The sequence below is a fragment of the Coturnix japonica genome, chromosome 4 (genome assembly GCF_001577835.2).
Source record: "Coturnix japonica isolate 7356 chromosome 4, Coturnix japonica 2.1, whole genome shotgun sequence".
Classification (NCBI taxonomy): domain Eukaryota; kingdom Metazoa; phylum Chordata; class Aves; order Galliformes; family Phasianidae; genus Coturnix; species Coturnix japonica.
This window is the reverse complement of record NC_029519.1, coordinates 74,410,663-74,428,591: the sequence shown is the minus strand read 5'-3', so window position 1 is coordinate 74,428,591 and position 17,929 is coordinate 74,410,663. Positions and strand designations below refer to the sequence as shown.

General features: G+C 41.1%; 1 protein-coding gene across 1 annotated transcript in view; it reads left to right on the top strand.

The window, feature by feature from the left end:
* HGFAC (HGF activator) overlaps positions 1–17,929 on the top strand; it is a 35,076-nt gene that overhangs the window by 2,159 nt on the left and 14,988 nt on the right. Inside the window, exons 3-7 of the mRNA XM_032444376.1 lie at positions 1,186–1,282; positions 4,698–4,771; positions 10,159–10,272; positions 11,274–11,405; positions 12,094–12,204. Of these exons, the coding sequence (XP_032300267.1) occupies positions 1,186–1,282; positions 4,698–4,771; positions 10,159–10,272; positions 11,274–11,405; positions 12,094–12,204 (528 nt within the window). The remainder of the gene's footprint in view (positions 1–1,185; positions 1,283–4,697; positions 4,772–10,158; positions 10,273–11,273; positions 11,406–12,093; positions 12,205–17,929) is intronic.

The window sequence follows — 17,929 nt, the reverse complement described above, 5'->3', positions numbered from 1 at the left end:
TCACCCAGTTATTTCAGACAATGAATTCTATGCTTCAAAAAGAGATAGCAAAGTGACTGGGGTAGCTATTTTGCATTGACACAGGGACAGCCAAAGCTAATAGGGTGACCGTAATTTAAGCTGGCTGAGAAGGCTTGGACCACAGGGATGGGTTGATTTTCACACAGTGCTCACAAATGTCCTCAGCAGTGAGTTGAGGTGATGTGTCAGGGCTTGCAAGACATCACAGTGGTGTGATGGAGCCCCGGCTGTGACTGCAGGGTTAGGCTCAGGATGAGGAGAGTGATGTCAGCCCCAAAAAGTGGAAATAGGCAGTACTTGACCATGGCTCTATGCCCTGTTCCTCACCTACTCCAGAGGCTGGTTTCCCATTCATACTTCTGGTTCTCAGAACAGATTTCTTTTAGTTTAATGGTTAAATAAGCTCTGACAGCTTTTCGTTGTCTTTTCTGTCTCCAGTCTCTTTCATTCTCAACATTCATCTTGAAGGATTTTTTTCTGCTAGGCTCCCACAACCCATTCTTACACAGCTATCACTGACTTGGCAAATAGAACACTTGCCCTTCTCAGATACCTGTCCCATCAATTTCTATCCACTTATCCCAAGGGGAAGATGGCATGATTAAAATGATCTGTCACTCCCTAACCTTTAAAATCCTCTTTCCCTTGGCTGTTTCTATTTCAACTTGTACCACCTTGTGCCTTAATTGTTTTAAACAGATGTTACAAAGTGATAGGTAGCCTGGAAGGATACTACACCAGAAATCAATTTAATATGCTATTACAATACTACACAATTAGAAATGATAATTGCAATTAATGAATGTAATTGCCATTTGTTGTACCAGAAATTGCAATGTATTATGAGCTTGAAATGCTCTGAGGTGTTTACCGCAGAGCCCATCACTCTCTGCTGATTTAGTAATTATGTGGGATTTTAGACTTTTTCTTTAATAACAGAAGTTGTAAAGACTCAGAAACCAAAGTATTGCTGAAGAACTTGAAGGCAGCTAACTGTAGCATGGGAGTTGGAGCCTGATGATTCTTGAAGTTGCTTCCAACCCAAGCCGTTCTATGATTCTGTGATGACTTACGATTTACTATAATAACAATGTAATACATATACACGCACACCTCTGGGCTGGTGCTCAGCTGCATGGTGAGGTTTTTGTTCTTGTATTGCAGTGTTTACAGAGGATGGAAATTTATGCATGTTTCCTTTCCGGTATGGTGGAAGGCTTTATCACTCATGCTTATCAAATCTGTTTTCCCGAAAGAAATGGTAAGTTAACTTTGCTCACAAGTAAAGAGAGTGCTAAAGGAAAATATAATGATTTAGTGTCTTTGTCTTGTCTTTGTAACAATTAACACGGGATCATTCTCAAATCCATTGAGAGCAATAACGTTACCCTGCTGATGCTCACAGCCCTTGGATCAAAGAGCACACAGATGAGAACAGACCCAGTCATGGGGTACCCAAGGCCACAGAAAGCTTAGCACCCACAGAAATGTTTTTTTCTTGGCCTTCAGATTGGGAACAGCTGGTACAGAATGAGCCAGAATAAGGAGCTAGCCACCCTTGGAGGCAAAAGGGAAGATAGGGACCACCTGTATGCAATGACCCCCTCTGTTAAGGAATCTGTCGATTTGAGTAGATATGTATTTGTACTGCTGCAGGGACAGGCTGATCATTGAGGAAAGCTGCCTTTTTCACCCTAATGTCTCCTTATTCTATCCTCATTTCATGTGGTGTAGTGCTCTTGTTTTTGGGTAAAAATTCTTTTCATTAGTATGTTTAAGACCGGGTTCCTTATGTTGGCTGAAGGCTGTTCTTTCAGTTGTATAAGCTGTTATGAATACTTGTTTTTCTTTTAGGGTTAAAGGTAGTTAAATGGGATCTCTACTGTAGCAAGTACTGAATATACAAGAATAATTTTGCAGATTTATCTTTATGGTGAGCATATAAGCAGAAGCTAAAGGTAATAAGGCAGGAAATAAATGGCTGTCAATAATTAGAAAAATATGTCTGTAGAGATGAGTTCTGTTAAAGAAATATATGTACGTGTTTTCAAGGTGGAGGTGGTGGAGTCACAGTCCCTGGAGGTTCTCAAGAAATGTGGAGATGCAGCACTGAGGGATATGGTTAGTGGGCATAGTGGGGATGGGTCAACAGTTAGACTAGATGATCTTAGTGGTCCTTCCTGATTTTAGTGATCTTATGATTCTCTGTTGCAAATAGACACAGAGATTTGGGTTAGGAAATGACTACTAATCTTGCTAAAAATAAATGCACAGAGCATCAGTAATTAACAAGTTAGACCACAGAAATGGAAAGGCAGGGTAGGCATGAGATCCAAGGTTAGAGCACGTTTCACAGGTGACCTTGGAGAACTTGCAGTTGTAGTTCTTATTTATTTTTTTTTTTCTAAAAGCCATTTACAGGCATGGAGATGAGGAGGATGGCTGGAGCTGTTTGGTTTTGACAGATCATTTCACCCTGTGGCTGACCTGCTAGCCAATATTTACTCTTCTTTCACAAACTAAAAGCAATCCAGCATGTGACTTTAGGCATGGAGATGCTGGGAACAGAGCCCTGAAGGGCGATTAGGAAATATACTCTGGGCATATTTGTGTGACCTGAAACCAGCCCCTGTGTGGCTTGTGCTGACAGCTGGTCCTTAGGGGCACACAGAAGACAAGGCTCATCTCCCTCCTTCCGCCTGCCTGCCCATGAGTTGCAAGGATGGAGATTGGGGGAGAGCAGGGACAAATGCAAGGAGACTAGACTAGGAGAAAATGGCTTAGTTTTGCTAGCTTTTGAATGCTTTTCTTAACCTGAGGGTTTTTTGTGCCTTATCAAACCTAAGAGAGTGCTGGATTATGTTTTTAAGGAGCCCTTCATAATTGTTAAGGTATTACTCAAAGCAGGACTTTATTTTGGCTTCCATTGGCTTTAGTTTCCTCATATGCATTCTTATACTACCTATGACACAAGTATCATGTGTTAACTCATCATATTAAGCTTAATAAAAAGACAGTCACACTTCAGAAAGCATTGAAGGGTGGTGTCTATCTTAACACAAAGGACATCTTGTTTATGAGATACAGTTTTGATTCCAAGGAGTGAATGTGTTAAGATCAAACATGAATTTGATGTCTTGTAACATTAAGTATTTCAACACAAGTCAGAGTTCTGACTGCAGAAATCTCTCCCTACTTACTCCAAGAGCAACAAACAACACAGTGTCTTTACAAATATTTATTGAAAGCACAGGAAAGAAGACAAAATAATTGCAGTATTCTAGTAATAAACTTCCTTTAGCAGCATCCTCCATTGCATTTCCCTTTAATTATAATCTGTTTTCACAGATAAATTCCCATTCAGCAGTCTCTTACCAGGTATAAAGATATCATGTAAGTTTGCCTTTTGTGTTGAAGAGGAAAAAATCAGCTGGAAGTCTTGCTGGATTTCATTCTTACCTCCAGAAAGACAAAGCAGTGTAGGGACAGAGAAACTAAGGATGCAATGGATGCCAAAGAATAGTGAAGTAGCTTTGAGGATGTGTTGAGCTTGTCCCACAGAGTAAGAGGAACATGGCAGAAAACACAAAACGTTGATACAAATGTGTGGGAAGCTTGGCGGCACAGGATGGGATTAATATGTTCCTAGTCCTTGTAGGGTAACATCACTGGGTGAGAGAACCAGTGGCTTGTGGGAAGCCAGTGGAAGAAGCAGACAGAACCTCTGATGGCAAAAAAAAAGCATTGAGGAAGTAAAAAAAAATAGTTCTCTATTTGCATAGAACTTGGTATCTGCTTGATACCAAGAATCTAGAGTGTGTCATTTTTTTAATGTATTTTAAGCAGAGTTTGCTTAAATTCATTTAGACAAACACTCAGTTCTGCTTTTAAGAAATGCTTTAAAGGAAGTGAGCATAAAATACGGTGGAAAGCAAGGAGAAGGTCCCTCTGTGGGTAGACTTCTGCCTCTGCAGATCGTTAAAGGGAACAGGCAGGCATGAGAAATGGGTCGGGTCCTGCTTGGCTTGTTTTGTAATGAATATGGGAGACTTAATTTATTTGCTTTTGTTTAGTTTTTCATTTCTGTCTTTTGTTTTCTAATCTTAGAAATAGAAAGCAGACTTCCCTTCCCCACCATCCCACCCGTAGGATTATTTGGAGGTCTCAGGTCCTGCTTTCACATCTCATTCTTAGTCTGCATTATTCTCTGAAAGGATGATCAAGCACTGGAGCTGTCTGCACAGGGAGTGGCTGAGTCACCATCCCCGTAGGTGTTTGAGAAGTGTTTAGATGTGGTACTGAGCGATGTGGTTTAGTGGGGAAATACTGGTGGTAGGTGGATGGTTGGATTGGATGATCTTGGATGTCTTTTCCAACCTTGGTAATTCTATGATAGTTTCAGTGCAACCGTGTACTTGGCCTTTATGGACTGAGAACAAAAAGAAGGTTCCTGACTATACTGAAGCACTGTTCACAATGGCACAAGGATCTGTAGTAGCTCTAAGCCTGTAAATCCTCATAAGCATTTTCTCTGCAGGATTTTTATATAAAGTAAAAATTTCCATTATGGTGAACACAACAATGGGGTAAATGAACTTCCCATTGTTGCCCTTCACTCTGATGCAATATCTGGGCTGTTTGAAGCTGCACTGAACCGTGCTTTTCATTCTTTCCAGGTGCTCAACAACACATAACTATGACCGGGACAGGAAATGGGGGTACTGCACGTTGCTGTCTACAGAGCACTCAGGTAATGTGAGCCATTGCTGAGTCACTCCATGTTTCTGCTTCCCATTTTCCACATGTAGCAGTAGTCTGTGCCTTCTAACTTGTAAATGCAGAACAAGCCTTCACATTAAATGTTTCCAAGAGCTTCTTTTGAGTTTCCATAACCATAGCGTTGGGCTGTGGATACCGCAGAGTCTTTAATTCACTGTTGATTAACCTGAAGCCATGGAGAGACACTATGGCTGAGCAAACATGGAAATCTGAGCTCCTGCTGGAGCTGAACACAGAGCACAGAGGTGATCATAAGATGTCTTTTAGATTTTCCTAATGAACTCAATAGGGAGCATCTTTCCTTTCGATGGTGAAGCACTGGAACAGGTTGCCCAGAGATGTGGCAGATGCCCCATCCCTGGAGACATTCAATGTCAGGCTGGATGGGGCTTTGAGCAACCTGATCTAGCCATAGGTGTCCCTATTCATTGCAGGAGAGTTGGACTAGATGATCTTTAGGGGTCACTTCCAATTCAAATGATCCTATGATGGGTCAGTGATTCTGTGACAACCAAGCTCTTTGTGTTTTGGGCTGCTATGGAGAATACAAGAGGTGCTTCATTGCAGGAGTACTGAGGGACAACGAAAGGGTTACTTAGAAGAGCAGTGTAGCAACTTCATGTGGGTCACCACACTCGAGTTCTAAGATTATACACATTGTGAAAGTCTGTCTAAATGGAGAAGCCAAGGTCTGTGGCAAACTCTGTCTATATGCTACTTCTAAGCAACGTGGTGGCTGAAGCACCATGTCCCAAGTATTCTGAGGGGATCATGCTGCCCTCAGCACTGCCTTGATGGCTGGCTGTTGCATGTCTGTCTCTCCTGCTTCAGCCTTCGTGGGCTGACCGCTTGGGGTTCTCATTTTGAAACATCTAACTCATTCATTTAGTAAGGAACATATAGATATCTAGGCCTCATTTGCACAATGACTGACCAGCGCTGAAACATCAGGTGTTGTACTGACCAGTCTTCATGTCCCAGTGTCTATTTTTGGATCTGCATCTGAATGCTGATCATCTTCCTCTTTCTCTTTGGAGCTACTTTCAGATGTGACCTGTCTTGTTCAGTCTGTGTGATCTGGCTGGATACCTTTACACGTTCGCTTCTCACATTCAAACAAAGGGCATTTTCTACCTTTTCCTTGCAGAGTTCTCTGTCATGTCAGGAGTCTCATTGCCAAGCTGATTACAATCTACCAGTGCGCTTGAAAAGCCAGTGTGAGCTGAATCATCCTCAGAATCTAAAATTAAGCAGTATGCAACATCATCATTTTAAACTTAACAACTTTAAATTATTTTCCAGCCTGGTTTTAAAACAGATTAACAGTAGATCAGAGACAAATGACCTAATCCCATAATAAGCAGCAACCCATGTGCCTTTGTAATGCAAGTATGTCAGACGTGAATGCTGAACACAGGCAGTTCATGCTTGCAAGAGTCAAGTTATGAGGGCTACACTTGCTTATTCATGAGTGCCCTCTCAGAGCTTAGTCTTGGAAACAGTAACTCATGTTCTGCTGTGAATTTGAAAGGAGTGTTCCTGCCTCACTCTTGTTAGTGCTTTTATTTTCCCTTTCAACTCCATCTCTGCACAGATTTTCCATCCCTTTGCCGTTTACCTCTGCAGTCTTGTGCACTGAGTTTATGTTGTGCTGTTTCTTTGCTGTTGTGGCACAGAGCATCTTGCATCACCTGCTGCTCCTCCTGTGCAGAAAAGCAGAGGACGAGGGCTTACAGAAGCTGCACACTTTTGGGATCTGAGATAGTTTGTCCAGGATAATCACTCCCCAGTGGAGGCTGGATTTACTGGGGATCCCTCCATTCTCCCCCTCCCCACTGCTGCCCCAGGGTTCCTCATGCCACCTCTGTCTCTTTCCTTTCTCATCAGTGCTGTCCTGACAGCCTCTTATCTTGTCTCCAAAATGAGCAAGGTTTTGGGGGCTCTTCAGATCATTTTTGTCTGTTATCCACCATAGGGTTGGTTAGGATGGTTTGCAAAGAGAAAGCTCCCTCCCCAGCCTGGCTCTCAATGTACCATAACCCCAGAGATACCTTGTCCTGGCTTCTAGTTCTCCAGAAGAGTTACATGTGTGAAAGAGGAAAGGAAAGAGAAAGGGGAATGAGGGAGAGGGAAGGGAACATAGCTGTCTGTTACAAAGAACATACTTCATTTCTAGGGGCATGAAGGTGTTTGTACAGTTAAATAAATAAGTCTGTACGTGTTGGTTTATTTGTAAGCATAGCTCTATTTATTTATTTTTTAAGCAGCAAGTGCTGTATTTGGACTTGAAAAACATCTTGCAGATTGTCAGGTTAAAGACAAAAGGGTTTATGGTGAGGTCAAAAGGAAGGAGTGGTAAATGGCTGAAGGGAACTTCAAGAAAATGGAGGCAAGCTCACCTGCTGGGAAGATAGAGAGCAGCAGTCCAACTAAATAATGACGATCTTCTAAATGTGGAAGATACATGATTTATTAAAAAGAAAAAAACAAAAAACAAACAAACAAAAAAACAGCTAAGATATTAGAACTTTGAGGAAATGTCAGCTGCTTTACATGTACACAAAAAGCAGTAAAAATTGAAATTCCAGGAGGATAAAATGCCCTTGACTATGGGAGATTCGTGAGGAGTGTGTGAATTGGGATGGGGAAGGATCAAAGGCTGAAGCATGGATTCTCTCCAGATCTAGATTGCCCCACGTATGTGGGGAGTCTGCTTGAAACCACCAGAGCTGCTTGCAAGTTGATGTTAAGCAAGTGTTTGGGGCATCAATCCAGAAAAATACTTCTGCCAATTTCCAGGGAAAGTTTAACCACCAAACCTTTGGCTCTAGGGTGAAGTGATGCTCTTGTATAAAGGCTTTGCTGGAGGGAAATGTTTGCACTGTGCAGCACAGAGCCAGAGCTCACAGAAACAGCACCTGCAGTGCTTGTTCAGCCCCCCCAAAATTAGCAGGAGCTTTATCTCTGCCTTTAGGAGATATCTGTTCAGGCTTATGGAGGATCTGTCTCTCCTGCCTGGGAAGTCCTGTGGAAAGCATGTATAGGATCTGCCTGAGGTAAACGCAGTTGTGAACAGGGGCCAACCAGGCTGTGCACGCACAGCTCAGATACACATACAAATGTATGTGTTTGGAGCTGTCAGATCTGTAAATACGACCAGGCTGCTCTGGAATTTCCTCTGGATTTCCAAGATCTGGAAATCTTGGACAAATGGCCAGAACCCCAGAGAGGCTGAGTTTTGGAAGGTGTCAAACAACCAGACAGGGGATGGATATATATATATATATATATGTATTTTTTTTCCTAAGAGATATTTGAACTGACATGAAAAGAAGAAGTAGAGGCATGTGGGCTGCACAGGCATGAGGAACAGGCTCTGTCCCATGAGGGGCTTTGAGGAAGAGCAGCCCCTGGGAAAGGTGAGCAGCAGAAACCACTGTGGGAAGATATAGTTAGAAAGGTGAGGCAAATCTTTTGCACAGCCTTTGAGAGGTGAAGCTGATGTCAGGGTGGCTGCCAGCAAGAACAAGTTGTTTTTTCTCATGAGATTTAGACACTGGCTGAACAGGCAAGGGCTTGGACTCCACATTTAATGCATAGTTAGTGTTGGGCAGGAGTCCTTAGAGTTAGTGATGTATTCACCTGCTTGGAAGCACCTGTTGGAGGTAGAAGTTAGAGATGTACTCTAGGACAGGAGGGATGTGGAATAGCCAGGGGAAGTGGGATGCAATGAGGGTCTCCAACTGGGAAAGGCAGGAGGGGCTGGAAGTGCTCTTTGTGGTTGTAATGAGGTGTAGTCTCTGTCCATATCCCTGCTGTACCTGAAGATGGAGAGCAAGTCATGGTTTTGATGTGATTGGTACAGGAAACACAGAATTTGCCTTTGAGGAAACATTACATCACTACAAATTTCATAACTACCAAACAGCACAAACAGTAGAATCATTGCTGCCTTTACTTGCTTTTCCTTGATGTTATCCTGGAGTGAAACTAGCAGTGAATACACCCAGGGCTGGTATTTCACATCAATTACACCACTCTGTTCTACAGTAAATATTATGATCTGTGCAGGGGAACTTTCACATTTCCACTGCTGTAGCCAAGTTCAGGAACTGCCTTTCATACTTTGCTTAGCTCTGTACGTGTGTGCTTGTTTTCATACACTGCCTCATGCATAGATACCACTCCAGCTAAAGGAGCACTTAGGTTGAGTAACCTCTCTTGGAGTAGCTGTTGCAAGGGGGATGAAATGCAGGCAAGTTATTGGGCCATCTCTTCAGCAGGTGCAAAGTAAGATGTTGGTTGACTTTAGGGGAGACGCTCACTTTATCACTGCAATCAGGAGCTTAAGTGGCCTCCAAAGCTTCCACACAACTTCCTTTGATGGAAGTCAAGCTTCCATTGCACTCTGAGAGAGCTGTTCTAGCACATCCTCTCCCAACTTATTTTCCCATGATTTGGAAGATTCCTGTAAAAAATAGTTCCGTAGCTCTGCTCCAGTTTAATCTCATTTGGCCTGGTTTATTTGGATGTGCCTTGCTTCAAAAGCTTCTTCCTTTGTTCCAGCTGTCTGTTCATTTTAGATCTAATCCAAAAAATCCACAGTGAATTCCTCTGTGGAGGATGGTCCTTGGTGTAATTTAAAAGAGAGATGCATAATCCCGGTTATTTCAGTTGAAATGCAAAGCATGCAGGGCAGTAATCCAGGCAGAGTTAGAGCTACGCCTTCCTCCCCAGTGCAAAGGCACAGCTCCATCTAGTGGGCATCGGCCCATCTTCTTCTTTACTGTAGCCTCGGGTTGGCCTGAGCCCACCGCCCTGGAACCAGTTTGTTCTACTCGTAGAGTAGAATCATAGAACAGTTTGAGTTGGAAGAGACTCTTAAAGGTCATCTGGTTCAACTCCCCTGCAATGACCAGGGACGCCTACAGCTCCATCAAGTGCTCAGAGACCCATCCAGCCTGACCTCGAGTGTCTCCAGTGATGGAGCATCCACCACCTCTCTGGGCAACCTGTGCCAGTGTTTCACCATTCTTATAGCAAAAAAACCTCTTTCATTATATCCAGTCTAAATCTCCTCTCTTTTAATCTGAAACCATTTCTCCTTGCTCTATTATCTGGGAAAACATCCAGAACAGTGATAAGTGATGTGGTTTTAAAAAGCTGGTTGAATGTAATTGTTTTTCACCTCATAATCAATACATATTGATTGGATCAATACTGTTTTAGATTAAGAGGTGGTATAAAAGCCACTGTGCATCAAACCAAAATGGTTAAGGTAACCAAGCTAACTCCTAACGCAACAAAGCATGGTTTATCTGGCAGAGTTAACAATATCTTTTTATGTGGTCCATCTAGATCACTGTGCAAACAACCCTTGCCAAAATGGAGGGACCTGTTTTCTTGCTCATGGTCATAGGACGTACCACTGTGCCTGTCCCGAGGAATTCACAGGAAGAGACTGTCAGATGAGTGAGTATCTTCTTCCCCAAGTGTTACTCCAAGAGATATGGGCAGCAAGGAGAGCTAGTTAAAGTTTGCTTAATGACAAGGTAGTGCTGTTATGCATGATTGTTTCTGTAGGCAGATTTCTAAATGGTTGCGACAGACATCCATTAGAGATGGGACAGCTGAAAATAACTTGATTATACGGTTATAAATCCAAGCATGCTCTGAGCCAATGAGGTATTAAGCTATGGGAAACACAAAGAGATTTAAGATTTAAATATCACTTACGTGCTTGGAAGGGACTAATAATACCATCCAATAGGTAGGGCAGGAAGACATGAAAAAGTAGCAAAACTTCAGGTGACGCCTTATCCTTTCTGCATATGCACGCCTAGGGCCATTTCAGCTTCTGTGATGCCAACCCTAATGCCTGTATAGCTCCTCTGCCTGCAGGGAATGCAATGCCAGAGGTGGAAGAGGGGGCAAAGAGCTTTGCTGGGGTTATTTCTCCAATTTTATGGTGCTGTCACTCCCAGTTTAGTGCATGTCAAGACTAAAATCAGGCTTTTACAACTAGTCTTCCAATTTTGCTTGCCTTTGTTTAACAATAGATTCTTCCTGCAGCTCTGGACTGCCTCCCAACATAAGCAAAGATGCCATTTTCAATGTTAATTCTCCAGCATGGTCCATTATCCATGACTGGTGCTGTAAAATGGGATAGATGCAGTGATATATCACTGATTTTATATTTTTGCATTTGGTGGCTGAACTTTTAGGGGTGCTGAAGTGATGCTATCATACTCACAGAGCTTTAGGAAAGTCACCTCTGCATTTAGGTCCTTGGTGCTACTGCTATGGTGGTTTCATGGTTTCACACCTTGAAGGAGGATGGCTTGTTGGGGAACCACCAGCTGTCTACAAATGTATCTATTCAATAGAGAGAAAGGGAGAGTAGGGAACATGGCACCATCCCCTGCAAGAAATGATCTCAGAAAGCCTGTGTTATTTTTCAAACTGCATTTTAGGGAAATGTTTTGATGACAGTCTCTATGAGTTCTTTGATGAGGACATGAGCTGGTCAAGAGTCAAACAAGGAGCTGTGGAGCAGTGCATTTGTGTGGATGGACAGATGGAGTGCCAGAGAGTTGAACACAAAAGTAAGTGAGTTATTTTGTATTGCAGCTCTTGACCTGCATAAAGTGGGGATAAATGATAGTGAGAATAAAAAACCTGAGTGGTTTTATCACAGCAAGGCTGCTATCATTGTTCATGCATGCTTTTCATGATGGGGTCACATCCTTCCTTGCGTGAGCATTAATTCTGACCCAGGAAATCACTTCAGTTTGTCAATTTTTACTTGAGGAAGCAATTAAATATAGTAAGCTGAATTTAATGACTAGCCTTAGTGCTGTCCTTGACAGGGATTGTATCCTGGACTGCAGTGTGTTGGAATACAGACAGGACATATAGTCATCAAAAACTTCAGCACAGCTCAGTGGTAAACTTGGGCCTGGCAGAACCCTCTGTACAGAAAGACATGCAAATGTCACCATCGTCACCACCAGTAGTAATAATCACCACCTCCTTTTACCTATTGCTCATTAATAATATTTTTCAATAGCAATGCTGACATTATCCAATAAAAATGAAAGCAATGAGACAGACCTCAGTAGGCAGAAATTGTTTCTTTCTCTTCAATTCATATCAGCTGTAGGTCTAAGATGAATAAAAAGAAAACTTCCCTTAAATGCATGTACAGGAAGAAGATGTATTAAATTAAGTTACAGTTGGACTCGTTCTCTTGATAAGTTTGTATCTTTATTTGATTTTGGCTTCTGCTTGTAGGTTGTATTCGTGATATTTGCATGAATGGTGGAGAATGTAAAATGATCACCTTCAGTGGGAAAACCGTGTGTGACTGCAAAGGGCCTTTTGTAGGAAAATACTGCAATATTGGTAAGTGTAACAACATACTCTGGGACGGGAATTAGGAGTTTTCAGCTGTGTGGAAAGCTGGGGACTTTTTGCCTTTGCAGCCATTTCCTATAAGTGAGAGTCGTGTAAAACTCCACCAACAGCTGTTTATTAATGTATTCCTCCAGTGCAAAACATAACGCACTCTTCTTTACTGGAGCCCTGATTGTAAAAATACTTGTTTCTGTCCTCAACCTTCTGGAAAATTAAACACAGAGGTTTTAATCCAATTATTCGTGTCCACAAAAGTAGTACATGTGTCCATTTTGTCAGGATATCAGTGTTGTTATCCAGCGTAAATGCTTCCCCATGGGTTCAGGAATCTCATGCTGTCTACTCGTGAAATAGGAGTTTGTGCTCTGACAAAATCTAGCAGCTGGCTATATTTGGAAGCAATAGACTCTTGTGAGATGTAGACAGAGATAAAATACACACTCTCTGTTCTGGTTATTTTGTACTTCAGTGTAAAAGCACATTTAACTCTACATAGTTTACCTAAAAAATCCTTATATTACTGGTGGGCCAGGGCAGAGAAACCTTCCTTTGCTGTCTGTGTGCAAGCTCTGTGTTGCTTCTTAATTGATGCTATGTAGCTTTTGGTGTAACTTGCCTGAAGATGTAAATTTTCTCACTGCTGAGGTTGTGGCTGTTTGTAAAACTCTCATGCACACTGAATCTTCAAGTTGTATCAGTGGTTTCTTTTTAAATGCCGAAGGTTTTAGGCATAATGTATAACAGACCTGCAGTCATACCAGCCCATGATCCCATTAGCTCATAGCAAAGGATTTTTCAGGACATATGTCCCAAGACTTTAGTGTCATCAAAAACAAAGGCCCTTGGTAGCTCCACTGGGCACCCAAAGGAATGTAATGGGTATAGTGTGCTCTGGTGTATCAAAGTGGTATCTGATATTCTACTCTGTTGTTCTGGAGGTTGAAAAACGGTGCAGCCATCTATTCAAGCTGGAAAAAAAGAAACACGATGGGGACTGGCAGTACAGATGTAACAAGAAATAGCAAGAAATTGGCAAATTGAATGGTTTATGAACTGGTCCTGAACCTTGACTCACCAGGTTCTTCATTAATTGTGTGAAGTGAGCTTGTGACTCTTGCAAGTCCCTCACTGTACCTCTGTGCTTTTGTCATTTTGTTGTCCTGCTGAGATTTTCCCCAGGCATTACTGCTGCATGGATGTGGGCAAGAGGCTGCATGTATTTCATGCATGTGCAGCCTGAAATCCTGGGAGGATGGCACACTGCTCCTCTTCACACTTTCCACGTTCCTGTTTAGTTATCAGCTTCTCCTACCCAAATATCTGCAGTGCTGTGCATAAACATCCATTGAGTGCAGCCACGATTATAAACATCAGGAGGGCAGCGTTGTGGATGTAATACTGGTTTCTGTCTGGATAGCTCAGAACAAGAAAAAAGCAGGTGCTCTTTGATTACTTGTAAATAATAAAGCAAGCGTTTAGTTTGCTAAACAAATGGCTTTGAGATGCTTACAAACCATCTGTGTTCGGTTGCCTAACACCCACACACAAAATGGGAACTGAAGGATTGTGTTTATGTGTCAATGGCTTGCAAAGAAGTATAAAAATAAAACTAAATATATATATCTTAATCAGGATTTAGTCATTCTAAATTAAAGAAAATAAATTAATACTGGAGTCTACTGACCTGATAGTGCCATTATACCAGGGCACTGGCATGCTGGTGAGAACACTGGGACTTGGTGATCTCACAGCATGTGGAGCTGATTTTTAAATATGTGTTAATTTATTCTTCAACCCTTCAATTCAATGCTGTGAGCACAGCTGGCTTTTTGCTTTGCTTTGTTTTCTCTTTTACAGTCTTGTATAGTTTCCTTTCCCTTAGAGGACTGAGATGAGAGTTTACACTTTAATCTCAGTAGCCTCTGGTTACAATGCTTGATCCAGAGAAAGCTGCAAAGTCACCAGTATGAACTTATTCTACATTATTCATTTGTAGAGGCAACATTAAAGCCAAACTGGGATGTGAATATGTATTTAAAAATAAAAGAAAATGCCATCCATTTAATAAACAGTAAGCATTCTGAAACGTTACTGGCCTGTGAAGTGGATGGGGGGGGGAGGGTCTCTCTGTCACCATCTACTCTTGGCATCTACATGAATAAACAACCAATTTTCATCAGTTTCTAATTGGAAAACAGCAAATTTATCTTAACGCCACCCTCACAAATCTAAATAAGTGCAGTGTCATTCTGCTTGAGATCACAAGCCTGGGTTCTGAGGCCCTGAGAACTGGCAAGGTAGAAGATAACTGAGAAGTACAAGGAGCAGGGAATTACCGAGTAATACTTCTAATTTGAGGATTTTTCTCAACAAACTGCTGAACACTTAATAGAATCATAGTCACAGAATGGCTGAGGTTGGAAGGGACCTTGAAGATCATCCACTTCCAACCCCATACCATGGGCTGGTTGTCCCCCATCAGATCAGGCCCAGGGCCCCTATCCATCCTTAAGCACTGCTAGGGATGGAACAACCACAACCTCTCTGGGCAGCCTATGCCAGTGCCTCACCATTCTGACTAAAGAAGTTCTGCCTAACATCTAACCTAAATCTCCCCTCTTTTAGTTTAAAACCATCCTCCCTTGTCCTATCACTAGTAGACCATATAAAAAGTCAATCCCCTTCCTGCTTATAAGTACCAGAAAGCCGCAATGAGGCCTTTACGTGTTTTCCATTGAATTTATCTGAATTCTGTAGAACTTCATGCTGTGACAAGAAGTTCCAGAATTTAAATAGATACAAAGAAAAACAGTATTTTCTATTGTTAGCTTAAAACCTACTCACTGGTAGTTTTATTTCTATCCCCTTTGTACTGTGAGTAAAAAAGATTAATTGTAACTTCTATGATTTTGCAGGTCCCTATTTATCTGCCCGTTATTTGTCTCTCTTTTCAGATGTAGGGGTCCTTGTTGGGGCTCACAGTCGTTATTCACTGCTCTTATGACTTGCTTGCAAACAGTCATTGTAGGTATGGACAAGCCATTCTCATAATGATCATGCAGTTGCTGACACATTTTAAGGTGAATTTAAAAATAAATAAATAAAACAAAATGGGAGGTGAAAAATATAACATAAGGAGATGTGTATAACAAAGGAGATTTATATGCAAAAGACAGGTTCTAATATAGATTTCTATTTTTTTGTAATAATACTCTATTTTCTAGCCATTAAGATAGAAATCTTCAGTACTAAAGAAAGACATGCCATTTAAGAAATGTTCTAGTGCAGTTTATGCATATGATTTCAGGAAAGGAAATTAGATATTTCACCAACAGTCCCTTCCCGCACAGATGCTGTTTTAATTTATGAAAGTATTCCTTATTAATTAAGCTTGATTTATAATAATTGCACGTAAAAATGCACTTGTAAGTTTTCAGGGGAAAAAAAAATGTTTTTGTATAAAGAGAGTAGCTGTGTTCACTTTGGAGATGGAGCTTTAAGTCAAAATTCATAATGAATTACCCCAAATGTGTAGCAGTTGTGATTTTATTGTACAGGGACAGTAACAGATAGGGTTCAGAGTCAGCCATTTTGGCATTGATAAGAAATGAAAACTCAGAGGGTTGTAGGGTGATGTCTTGTCTGTGGTCCAAACTGGTGTAGAGAGTAAAGAGGGAGCTGTGAATGTTTGAGGGGGAAATGTTTAACTTCAGAAATGTTTAGCTTCCTTGGAGTCAAAAACTCATGATAAACAGTTGTGATTGATGATGTAATTGTAAAATTACTTTGATATTTCAGGTTTCTTTCAACAGAAAGGAGCTGTGGTAAAAGTGTTGGCTGAATACAGACAGTGGGACAGCTTATGTGCAGCTACTTGGCCAGAGGACACATTAATCATTTATATTTTGCATTTATAGTATCATAGAATCACTTGATTTGGAATGGATATTTAAAGGCTGCCTAATCCAACTCCCCTGCAATGAACAGGGACACTGCAGCTGCATCAGGTTGTGCAGAGCTCCATCCAGCCTGGGATGTTAGTTGGAGTTGGATGGCGAGGGAAGGACATTTTGTTTTTGTTTGTTTTAAGGGATTGGTGCCTGTGGACTTCAATGATCAAAAGCCCACTATTGTATTCACACTGCCTTAACTGAAGTATAAATGGAAGCATATATTTTGTTTCATTTCTAGGGTAAAAGCAGTTCATTCTCCTTAACATGGAGTTAGTGCTTTGGTATTGTTTTTGGGTGTGGGTTGTTAGTTAAATTGGGAGTCTCATTTGCATTTTGAAGTTTATTCTTGATTTATTGGCAAGCGTGTTAGTGGCATATTTTTGTTCTCTTTAACTAACTGCCAGGCCTTTTCCTGAAACACTTACAGATATCTTTGTTGTGCCATCACTGACCAGAGAAATAACTTGGAATCATATGTGGGTAATTTAGGGAGGGTTTCACACTACATGTTTCAATGGTTTTTTGGTTTTTCAATGGTGACTCTGTTTTCGGGGGGGGGGGGGGGGCAGAATTTCTTTACTCATTGGGTGATTCAATATTTTTGCTATCTGGAGTTTATTTCTGTTTTGGTTTTTTTTTCCTTTAATTCTTAGTAATAATTCAGGTTAGCAATAATTCAGGTTCTTGTGGAGCTATTTATGAAATTTAGGTAGCTGAGTAATGGATGAATTGTGGTTGATATTTGTGCTTTTCATGCTTAAACAAAAGATGAAGTAGAAAACAGAGCCATGGAAAGCCCATTTAGATTTGTGTCACCATGGTTCTGAGTTGCACCAGATACAAGGTTTAAAAGTAGAATCATTGAATAGAATGGTAGAATGGCCTAGGTGGGTCTCAAAGATCATCCAGTTCCAACCCCCTGCCATGAGCTGGTGGTCACCCACCAGATCCACATGCACAGGACCCCATCCAACCTGGCCTTGAACACCGCCAGGGTGGGGCATCCACAACTATTTTATTGTTTGTTAATCTTTTCATTTATTTAATTGGGAAGTCTGTAGAGACCTATTTGAGGCTTTTTGGATTAAGGTTTAGGTTTCAATAGTGTTTTGCTAGTAGTTTGGGCACAATGAAATGCAAAATTTTTAAGAGTATTTATGAAAAACCTTTATGTTTTCCAGTCCTTTTTTACTCTTTTGGTTTGTAGGAGAGACAACATAGCTTTAAAGAAAGTATGAGTTGCAATGCTAATTGTGGAAGTTTTATGGTTATATAAGATGATGTGTTGTTTTATGTCAGAAATAGGCTGAAAAATTTTAGAGAAGTAAGATGACAGGATAGATGAGTATATAATTATATACAGGAAGAACTCTCGGCCACATCTTTGAGTAACTGGGGGAGTGAGGTAATAAAAGGAGTCAAAAAAAGACAGCAAGCCCACCTTCTTGGTGGTTATTTTACTGAAAAAGTGTGTTTGCAGATTTCTGCTGAAATAAAAGGTACATCTGTAAAGGAAATGAAGCTCTTGGTGCTGGAGGAAAAGTTTAAAATCATTTCTTATAGTACAGTGATAATGAAACCTTCTTTACTTTTTTGTTTGCCGGTGGTATTCTATAATCTTCCAGAATGCTTTCAGATTAGCGCTTAATTTTATTATTTTCTAGAATCTCAAAGGATTAAAATAAAAGGGTAAATTATTATAATAGTCATTTGGCTGGCAAGTATTCAATCAGTTGATGGCCCACTGAGGTTGAATCAGT